Source organism: Delphinus delphis, chromosome 19, assembly GCF_949987515.2.
Source record: "Delphinus delphis chromosome 19, mDelDel1.2, whole genome shotgun sequence".
Classification (NCBI taxonomy): Eukaryota; Metazoa; Chordata; class Mammalia; order Artiodactyla; family Delphinidae; genus Delphinus; species Delphinus delphis.
This window is the reverse complement of record NC_082701.1, coordinates 20,470,884-20,481,947: the sequence shown is the minus strand read 5'-3', so window position 1 is coordinate 20,481,947 and position 11,064 is coordinate 20,470,884. Positions and strand designations below refer to the sequence as shown.

General features: G+C 48.9%; 1 protein-coding gene across 1 annotated transcript; it reads right to left on the bottom strand.

Moving 5' to 3' along the window:
* On the bottom strand, positions 1-3,837 carry LOC132414965 (keratin, type I cuticular Ha1-like). Its single transcript, XM_069540120.1, has 7 exons — positions 3,423-3,837; positions 3,136-3,218; positions 2,643-2,799; positions 1,421-1,582; positions 1,201-1,326; positions 809-1,029; positions 1-154 (listed from the first exon to the last, which is right to left on the bottom strand). Exons 1-7 carry the CDS (start codon positions 3,762-3,764, stop codon positions 1-3), a joined length of 1,245 nt encoding a protein of 414 aa, XP_069396221.1. The 5' UTR covers positions 3,765-3,837.
* Between the last annotated feature and the right edge of the window lie 7,227 nt (positions 3,838-11,064).

Here is an 11,064-nt window from a genome sequence, read left to right as displayed (position 1 = left end):
CTAGCACGTGTAGGAGTTGCAGGGCCCACAGTGGGGGCGGGGGACACAGGGCGAGAAGCGGGCAGTAGGAGCACACGGGGTGCAGGCACTGGAGTCGCAGGGCATGATGGTCTTACCACATGCATTGGTCGTGGCGCAGGGGTTGCAGGGCAGCCTGGAGAAAAAGAATGATATGGAAAGCGAATTGAGGGCGGCTTGTAATATACACCAGAGAGACCCCAAGTGTGGACTGCTCTCTGGGACTTGGCCTGACCTGTAACAGAGAAGGTCACAGGCTCACGTGCTGCAAAGCTCACTCTCAATGCTAACGGTCTCCCTGTCATATCATGTCCGAAGTGCTGGACAGAGGCTCAGAAACTCCAGTCTCAGCTCCCAGCAACGTCCATTCCTAGCTGGTGACCTTAGATAAGTCACTTACCTTCTCCAGGCCCCAGTCCCTTCACCTATAGAATGAGGAGAATACTGATCCTGCCTGCCTGATGGTAACAGGGCAGATAAGGTAGCATGTGGAAATGTAACTTCTACACATTACGGTATTGTTAAGATGTAAGAAATATCACTGATCACATATCAGTATCATCAGAGTAGAATGCAAAGAGTTGACTGTGCCATTTCAGTTTGTACATCACACAGTTCCTGCCACTTTATGTTTTAATGATAGCCACATTGTTTTCTGAGTTCCGTTTGAGCATGTCTGGTGTGAAGGCAGAATTTCCTCTCCAGGGTATGCAATCTTTGCCTGGAGTCCAACTGAGAAGTACGCCTATATGTGCATAGCTTCGCCAAACACCAGCAGCTGAGTACTCACTTGCAGTCCTCGCTCTCCAGCAGCCCCCGGTACGTGTTGATCTCACACTCCAGCCGGGCCCGGACATCCAGCAGCACCCGGTACTCCTGGTTCTGCCGCTCCAGGTCCCTCCTGATCTCCGCCAGCTGGGACTCCACGTTGCTGATCAGGCACTGCACCTGGGCCAGCTGGGCGCTGTAGCGGGCCTCCATCTCCGTCAGGGTGTTCTCCAGAGAGTCTCTCTGTCGTGCGGAAGGTAAGGAAGGTCACAGAGCTGCTCCTGAAAGGGCTTCTCCACAGGATGCAAAGAAGTCACAAGCTCCAAGAGTTAAGGAGAGGACGGCCCAAAGGCCAGCCTGGTGCCTCTGACTCCCCGACCTCCCCTTCTCACCAGCAGTCTGAACGATACCCACCAGGTTGTGCTGGGTCTGCAACTCCACCTCCAGGGCATGGACCGTGCGTCTCTGCTCAGTGATCTCCGCCTGGTAGGACTGCAGCTGCTCCAAGCTGGACACCACCTGCCCGTTCAGCTCCTCGGTCTGAAACACCAAAGGGGAGAAGGCAGGATCAGACCCTGTCTGAAGGGCCCTGAGGGGCCGAGGGGCCTGAGAGGCCACGTGCTGAGAGGCCCACCTGCCTGGTGAACCATTCCTGCACGTCCCTGTGGTTGCTCTCCACCAAGGCCTCGTAGTGAGACCTGGTCTCGTTGAGCACATTGTTCAGGTCCACGGTGGGGACAGCGTCCACCTCCACATTAAGGCGGTCTCCAAGCTGTCTCCGCAGGGAGTTGGCTTCCTGTGGATGTAGAAAATGCAAGAGTGACTATCCTCAATAAAAAGTGGACCCAAAAAAAAAAAAAAAAAAAAAAAGTGGACCCAAAGGAATGGCACTGCTTGTCAAAGTCCTGTTTGTCTATTTCCTCGGAAGAGCCTTTTAGTGGAGCGGCTATGACAACAGAAGGCAAAGTGGTCTGCGTTCCATGTGTTCAGCTCCTTCCCACCATGACTGTGTCATGGCACTTGGATTCAAAAAAAATTCCCGGGCTTCCCTGGTGGCGCAGTGGTTGAGAGTCCGCCTGCCGATGCAGGGGACGCGGGTTCGTGCCCCGGTCCGGGAAGATCCCACATGCCGCGGAGCGGCTGCGCCCGTGAGCCATGGCTGATGAGCCTGCGCGTCCGGAGCCTGTGCTCTGCAACCGGAGAGGCCACAACAGTGAGAGGCCCGCGTACCGCAAAAAAAAAAAATTCTCAAGGATTTGCTTGGGGGCCACTCAAGGATGGATGAATGCCCAACTTTCCCAGTTTGCAGACTGTCTGCAGATGACCTCATAAGAAAAAGAATTGGCTGTATAATTTCAGATTGTATGTCACAGCATTTTTGCCATCAAGTAAGATCTTGGCATGGCCCCTCCCAGGAGAGAGAAGGAACCCCAGATCATTCGTCATCAAGACTTTGAAAAAGTGGAGACTCCAGTTCACCAGGATTGATATTTTGGCTTTGAGGGGAAAGAGAAATGGCTTTGCATGGCATGATCAGAGCAATGCTGGGACTCCTCCCACAACTCAGTAACCAATCACAAGCAATGCTGGGACTCCTCCCACAACTCAGTAACCAATCACAAGCCCATGGAGGTGCCCTAGGAAACTCAAGCAAGGTACCAGTTCTGAGTGAAAGACAGCTTATCTGGGAACATGGATAGGTTTCATCTCTCAATGTTTTCCTTTATCCTGAAGTTTTGGTGTTTTTGAAGGAAATTTAAAAGAGTCTTATTCCTGATTCTGCCACCCCAAATCACTAAAGCCACCCTCAGCCTGAAGCTGAGTCAGGTTTCTTCATTTCTCATTTCTGGTCTCACCTCCTCGTGGTTGCTCTTGAGGCAGAGCAGCTCCTCCTTCAAGGACTCCACCTGGACCTCCAGGTCGGACTTGCACAGGGTCAGCTCATCCAGGATCCTACGCAGGTCATTTATGTCCGACTCCACCAGCTGCCGCAAGCCCAGCTCCATCTCATACCTGCACAAGGACAGGGTCAGAGCAGTACCTGGTAGACCTTGAAGACTGACAAGAATGATCTTGGATAAACCCATTCACCTCTTCTTCCCTCTTTCGGCAATGAGTGACCCAAGAGGCAGAGGGTTCTTGAGGTTCAGTCAAGACCCAATATTGATTCAAAAATTGATTTGAGTCCTCATCCACTTTTGTGGCTTCTTTCTTGGTTCTCCCCAATCCTCTGCAGAATCCTTCGCAACTGATGGATTGAACTGCTGTTCGGTAAGCTATGGAAACCCCTTTTCTTTCACTACAGATTGAACAAAAGAAGTGGACCCGTGTAAATTCTGAACAACTCACTTGGTCCTGAAGCCATCTGCGGCCAGCTTGGCATTGTCAATCTGCACTACCAGCCTAGTGTTCTCTGCCTTGGTGCAAAGGATCTGGGGAATGAGAGGTTGCTAAGTGAGGATTGAAAATAAATATGAAACCATCGACTTCTTTAAAAATGCTTAAAAAGCCCTTTTGAAGATAAAAGGAGGAAGAAAGAATCACGATGGCATAGATGCAAGAAACACAGTTCTCTCCCACAGATTGAGAATACTAGCAAACTTGCCCTGCTTAGAGATGACAACAAGGCCCCTCACCTTCTGCTGGAGCTCCTCAATGGTCCTTAAGTGGGACTGGTAGTCGGGGCACACAAGGGGATCTTGTTGCTGGCTCCGCTCCCGGATGCGGCTCTCCAGCTCTGCGTTGTCCCGCTCCAGCTGGCGCACCTTCTCCAGGTAGCTGGCCAGCCGGCTGTTCAGGAACTGCATGGTCTCCTTCTCGTTGCCGTTGAAGGAGCCCTCACAGAGGCAGCCGCTGTTGCCCACGTTGACGGGGATGTTGCAGGACCAGGGCAGGGTGGAGCCGTGGCAGCTGCGGGGCACACAGGGCCAGGAGAAGCAGCTGCAGCTCAGGCTGGGCAGGGAGCAGCTGTAAGGCATGGTGATGGAGGGAGTGAGGTGACCGGCGGAAGACAGAGTCCAAGTTCTCCAAGGAGCTTCGGAGTTTCCTGCGTCTGTGGAGCATTTATACCCCATCCCCAGAGGGTGTGGACACAGTATGTAATGTCTTTTTTCTTTTTACTTCTTCACTGCTTTTCAAATGGGCTTCCCTTCAATCTGTTATTGGTCTTCCTCAGAAGAGTCCCTTGTCCCATAAATGTTTTTACTTGGCTTCTTGTTAAGTCAGGACTCCTCTTCAGGCTAGGAACCCCTGAAATCAGAGTCCTGCGGTAGACCTTCAAAGAGGCCACACGGCCTAGCCCAAGTATCTGCCCTTGTTAATTGGGAGTTAGTCCATCTAATGACATTCTTTTGTGTCACGTGATCTGGTAAAACCATAATCAGACTCACCTCCTGACACACGTGGCATTTCCAGGGAGGGACCAAGATTGAATCAAGGAACAAGTTGCATTAAGGGGCAGCAGTAGACTCCCTTTCCGTCCGCTTTGAGAGAAGAATCCTTCAATGATTTAGCACCCCAAGCCTTGAAGACTTGAGCTGGATAAGGATTGACTTGGGCCATGGCCAAGAAGGATGGACAGCTGTTTGTATAATGTTACCTGCCTATCACTGAAAAGGACTGTAATGGGAAAAGAATGTAGAAAAAGAGTGGATATGTGTGTACGTATAACATACATGTGTATGTAGACGTGTGAGAGTCACTTTGCTGTAGAGCAGAAACTAACACAACACTGTATATCAACTATACTCCAATAAAAACTAATTTTTTTAATAAATAAAAAGTTTTTAAAAGGACTGGAGAGGAATTTTAAAGATAGAGGCTTTGATAATTAGTTTGAGAACAAGGAAGATTCTGAAAGAAGAGATCATTTAGAAAGAAGGCTGAAAAAAATGCAGGCTGAGAGATCCGGACAAATGCATTGAAACTATCTAAGGAAAGTATCAGGAGGCAGGTGTGAGAAAGGAACAAGGCCGTGCTTGCCAAGCTTTTCCAATGAGGTAGCCATAGCATTAGAACAAAGTGAGCGGTAACTGGAAAAGTCAGGAGATAGCCCAAAGGAGCCTCCTCGAGCATGAAAACATCGTGTTGGCTTTAACATAAAATGTTTTAAAATTCCCGGTTAGACTTGCTAACGTTTTGCCCAATCCTCCAAGTATAATCGACACACCAGGAAGATGCCCCGTATCCTCTCCTAGGCTCCCACCATCAGCCTTGCTGTGTTACATGCAATCTGGTTTAAGAACCAAAGGTTGAAAAATACCAAGGGGTGGGGCGGGGTGGTGGTCATATCATTGAATCCAAGGACCTGGGCGCCCTGGAGAGAAAATGAGGAGACACAGCTTAGGCAGGGGATTTTGCAAGGCAAGCTTGGAGTCGTTTAGGGTTGATTTGGGAGGTGAAGGAAGGCACCAGAAGGTCTGAGGAAGGGGTGACCAAAGTTCTGAACATACAGAAGTTGCATAATTATAGGCACCACCAGGTACCACCTGCACCCTGGGGAGCCGCACCCCAAACGCCACTGCGGCTTTGGCTGCCTGCCATAGACAGTTTTATTGACAACTTATTGGAGTCCTTCTCCCCATTAAGCTTTCATGATAGTATTCACGTGGTGCTCTGTTTAAGTCTTCGATGAAAGGTCCTTCATCCACCCTCTCCAACACCATTATCGCTGCTTATTATAACGCCATTCAGACCAAAAGCTCCAGGCTTAAAATAAAATCAAAGTCTCTTTGTTTTCCTCCAAGGCAGTTAAAGGGGGAGAAATAGGTGGGCAGGCATCACTGAGACGTCCCGGAGAAAGGACGCGAGGCTAGGAGCTCCTGTCTCACTCATCCGGGCTTGGGACAAATGGAAAAGACCCTGGGAATCAGACTGATGGGCATTCGCTCCTAGGGAACAGCACAGGCCTCCTGCTTCCCAGCTCTTGTCGGCCTGCTCCAAAGCACTGGCTTTCCAGCAAGTCGCGGTTTCCGCAGTCCTTCCTCCCCGCCCAGGGAGCACAGACTAAATACCAGCAGCGTCCTCCAAGCTCTTCGGTCTTATCTACTGATTGGCCAGTGTAGCAACATGGAGACTTTAAGCAAAGGAGAATGTTTAGGTTCTAAGTATGAGAAGATTCAAGGATTGGGTCGACAAAAAAGCAAAAAGAGACTTTGCGTACAATGCAGAGAGAGCAGAGAAATGGGGAGAGATGGAAACAGGGAGAGGTGTGTTTAATAAGAGAGATAATACGAAGAAGAGGCAAGGAAGAAGCCTGGACGGGATCCTCAGGAGCTCGCCAGGCCGTGCTGATCAGACGAAGCTAGCCCACCTTCAAGTGAGGGAAGCTGCAGGTGGAAAGCTGAGACGTAGCCAGGACACCCTGAATAGATGCACAGAAGAGCGGTTCCCCCTGCGGAGTGTTCTGCAGGATGCAAATGAAGACTCAGAAAAGATCTACAGACGTGGGACCACAGCTTCTGAGGCCTCAGACAGAAATGGCATTGTTCCAAGATGTCCAGACCAGAGCATTACCTCCACAATCCAGTCTGAGATTTGTTCGTGGCTGAGAAATGCACTGCTGTCTACACCCAGGATGCAAAACGTTACAAAGAGGCACTGCTACCTGTTCCTGAATGATAAGAGTGTGGGGAGGAGAGAGGAAGAAAGGAACAGGGGTAGTCTGGCCAGCACGGCTTCAGGTCACGGCCAATCGGCAACCACACAGAAGACGCAGCAAAGAACAGGTTACACTTGTCACCTGCCGGCTTCTCTGGAGATGCCTTTTTTCCCTGCAGAAGGTGAATGGCCCAAGAATTCAGGGGCAAGACAGCAGATGAAATGGCTTGTAAGTAAACATAATGCTACCATCCCTTGTAAATCTAGCTTCTTTCTTGCAATGTTTTCAGACGATCAATAGGCTTGAGTCAATTTGCTTCTTGAATTAGTGGGGAAGATGGGGACCATGGGGTTATAAGGTCTCCATGTCCCCGCACATATTAGGAGTAGACTTCATGCACTCTCTTATTTCTTAATTGAAATACTTGCAAATTTGATTCATTCAGAGAGAAACTGAGCAAACAAGGGACTATCAAATCCACTTTTTTATTTAGTTCAGTTTTTTCAGAATACATCTAATGGGCAACTTCTCCATGCTGGGCATGGGACAAAATTGAAACAGAAGAATCACAGTTCCCTTAGTAGATTATATGTTTATGAATAACTCAGGCTAAAATGGGTCTCCAAAATATATGAGAAATACCAAGAAGATAAGGAAGTGAGATATTTAAAAGGTGTGAGATGGTTGTTTGGAAATATGTTTGTATTTAATGTAATTAGAAAACTGTATATATGACATTAAGGACAGCAATCATTTGTTGAATTTCTACCAAGCGCCTGGCATAGTTCCAGGACAGCAGGACGGGGGGCGGGGGGGGGGATGGGGGCGGCGGGGGGATGCTGGTGGGGGAGAGGAAGATGACATGCTCTCAGTCTTGCTGAGCAGACAGCCTTGTGGACCAACTCTAACGCAAAGTAATATAATTGAGCCCTTCACCTCCCCTCTGAAGAAAAATAATTCCTTCCTTCCCCCCCTCCCATTTTTCCCACACCCATCCCTGCCCCAAACTCCAGTCAGGCCATTTCAACCCAGTTCATGATTCTCAGCCAGGAGGTGAGGGATGAGGCCATTTCAGATTATCTCCCTGTCCCCCAAAGGAGATTTATTCGTGATTCCACTCTCTAGGTGACTCAGAGGTAGGATTCAAACAACTGATCTCATTAGAGTCCTAATCCCTCTAAGAATCTTTTCTTCAACCAAACCTGGTAATGAGCTACTTTGATACTGGTTCTTGCTGCTTTGGAGTCCACAGGGTGGTGGCCCTGCAGGATCCCCGTAGGATCTGTGGTCGTTAAGGTGAGTTTCAAAGCAGGTGAAAGAGGCTTCCAGGGTTGGGGTGTGGGGCGGCAGAAAGAAAAGAGGCAATGCTAAGTCAAGCAAGTGAAAGAGTTTCCTCTTTCTAGAAAAGGGAATGAGACTAGTGGAGAGAAACGGAGGTGACATGTGACCCTGCTGGTGAGTAGACACAGTCCTCCACCCTCAGGATCAGAGAGAGCTAATGGGGGTAGAGGGATCTTGGTGGAGAGCCTTGGAGCCAATGTGAATGACCAAGACACATGTTTAGGATGTCCGAAAACCAGGGGTGGGAGAAGGGGTCAGGGAGATAAGGGAGATTTGGGTACAAAAACTAGGCTAAAGGGGGTGCCTCTGCTGAGGAAGGCCAGGAGATAACCAAAGGCCAGAAGCTCAGCCTGCTATGTGGTTGGGTGGGGAGGACATTGCAGGGTGGGAGGAAACACCAGAAAGATTATCCTCGAGGAGATTCCCGGGCCCTGCAAAATCCGTCTCAATTACCTCACGCCAGCCTTGGAGAGCGGGTCTGAACAGGAAGTTTTATCCAGCAAAGTCCTTAGCAATTTGGTGCAGGTAAAGGGCAACGGGCCGGGAATGAGAAGACTTGAGCTTGAGTGAGACCAGCTGTAAGACTGGGGGGTCGGAGTTCATTTCACCTCCCTAACCTTGAACTTTTTCCGCTGCAAAATGGGGATTGTGAAGTCTGTTCTGTCTCTCTCAGGGTTTGGGGGTGAGGGGCTCAAATTGGATAACACATATGAAAGGGCTTTGTAAATGGTGAAATGATGAACACACATAAGGGGTTCTGACTGTTTCTCTTCTTCTCTTCCTCAATGGACAAAGTGGTCATAGTAATGACAGAGGGTGGACTGGCCTTCTTTGATGATTCCCCACCATTAAAATTGCCAGGGTCCATTGACATATATACATTACCAAACGTAAAATAGCTAGCTAGTGGGAAGCAGCCGCATAGCACAGGAAGATCAGCTCGGTGCTCTGTGACCACCTAGAGGGGTGGGATAGGGAGGGTGGGAGGGAGGCTTAAGAGGGAGGGGATATGGGGATATACGTGCGCATATAGCTGATTCACTTTGTTATACAGCAGAAACTAAGACAACATTGTAAAGCAATTATACTCCAATAAAGATGTTAAAAAAAATAAATAAAATATAATATTATTGAGATTTTTTTTAATTGCCAGGGTCCTCATGCTATTTTCAGATACCATAGAACGTTCATTCTTTGCATCAGCCTTTATGGCACAAATTCTCAGACATGAAAGAATTCTCTGGCATAAACACTCTCTTATTTCATGCAAGGAAAAAGAATCAAAACGTTGGGGTGATGATGGTTCTGTCATCCTACTGACACAGTCTGAGACTTGGCCTCTGTAAAGCACAGTGGTTGAAAGAACAGCTGCTAGAGGCAGACTACCTGGATCTGAACCCTGGCTTCCCCATCTAGTAGCTGTGTGAACTGGGCACGTTGCTTAACTTTTCTGAGCCTTGATTCCTCATCTGCAAAATGGAGATAACAATAACCTTGGCTTCATCAGATTGCTGTAAAGGTGAAATGAGTATATGTATATAAACTTATCCCTAACTTAGATCAGCACGTGGCTCATAGTAAGAGCCCGGTGAATGGGAGCGTCCATGGCAATGATGATGAAGCTGTGTGGTGCTGATGGTGGTGATGATGACGATGATGGTGATGGTGATGATGATGAACAGGATAGTTGTGGTGGCGGTGACGGTGGTGATGATGGTCATGATGGTACCTCCCCAAGCATAATCATCCCCTTTACTCAGCATTTCTTCCCAGGAACCCAAACCACTTCACACATACACGCACACACACGCAAGCAATGTCTCATCAAAGCTAATGTTTTAATTATAGATGACGGTCAGGGCATTGGCTATGAACTTAAGAAGCATCGTCTTGGGGCCCCACTGACTCATTTCATGTCACGAGAAGAATCCCTGCATCACCGAATGACTCACCTTCTCTCCCTCTCCTTACATGGGAAGAACATGGTGGTGCAAGAATAAATGGCTTTATTTTGTTAGACAGCTTTGAACTTGTTGGATGAAAGGAGCTGTTTAAGTACAAAGGAAGAGGTGACGGTGTTTGGGCCAGGTGCTAAATTAGGACTGATCAAGATTGCTCTTTCTTATTGGGACCTACTCTTGGGTAGGTACCTTAGGGATGCATCACCTGTACCCAGACACCTTTACGCTTGGGAAAAGGAGCAGAGGCACAGTGGAAGGGAAGGGAGGAAAGGGTAGACAGCCTCTGACCTTCCAGAGCTTCCTATGATGGAAGAGCTTCCTCTTAAGCAAATCAGTCCTGTCTACACAGACGGTGGCCAACAGGTAGGATTCTGGGCTTGAGAGCAGCTGAAGGTACAGCAACCGAGGCCTGGCTTAAGCTCTCTCCACCCCTGGGACTTGGGACTGTTGTCACTCCCGCATCAGGACGGGCTGGACTCAACAACCATCAGCTGGACTTTGTAAATTTCTCAGCAAGCTACTCTGATTCAGAGAGTTCACGGAGTAGAGAAGGAAGACAAGAACGAGCTGCTGGAGTCAGTGTGTTAGCTCCACTTATAGTTTCACTGATTAATAAGACCTAGAAAGAAGGGAGTCATCGAATTTGGAGGCTAGAAGACCCCTACAACCATCTTATCCAGCTCCATCAGCTGCCTGAGCGACCTTCTCAACGTCCCCACCAGGTGGTTATAAAGGCCCTCCTTGAATGCCTCCAGTGATGGGGAACTCACTGCTTGGTCAGCTCTAATGCTGGGTTCTGAAGACCTGCTCTTCTCATCCGTGGCTGCCTAAACATGGAGCTTCTGGTTCACGTGGCTGTTGGCTGCAAGTTCCAAGCTGGGCGGCTGCTGAAGGACTTGCCAGAGGAGCCTGTGGGGGAGCTTGGGGTGGATGAGTTTGATTGACCTTTTCTAGACTGATGGTGTCACCGGCTCAGCAATTTAACACGTTCAGCACTATCTCAATGGGATAAAGAGTTCCTCACCCGTGAGATCAGGAGAGTGAGGCCCATCCCTTCTGCAGTGGGTCTGGCCAGTCGGGATCTTACTTCACAAATAAACCCCCCTTACACGGTGATTCTTCAACTTGAGCGTGCATGGAATCACCTGGAAGCCTCGATGAAACAGACTGCTTATTCAGAAAGTCTGGGGTGGGGCCCAAGAATCTGCATTTCCAGCATGTTCCCAGGGGATGTTGGTACTACTGGATGGAGGACCACACTTTTAGAACAACCACCCTAAACCTTCTCGTGTTTAATTTTTTGCCCCTTCAAAGCTTTCAAAGTATGGGCTTCGGATCTACTTCAGAGAAACTGGGGTTCGAGCCTTGATTCAGCCA

Excerpts from the sequence above, each read along its gene's own strand:
- LOC132414965 (XM_069540120.1), bottom strand. The coding sequence starts at position 3,764 with ATGCCTTACAGCTGCTCCCTGCCCAGCCTGAGCTGCAGCTGCTTCTCC. Across the intron at positions 1,583-2,642 it reads TCAAGAGCAACCACGAGGAG|GAAGCCAACTCCCTGCGGAG; the intron begins GTGAGACCAGAA and ends CTACATCCACAG. Across the intron at positions 155-808 it reads CTGGAGAGCGAGGACTGCAA|GCTGCCCTGCAACCCCTGCG; the intron begins GTGAGTACTCAG and ends CTTTTTCTCCAG.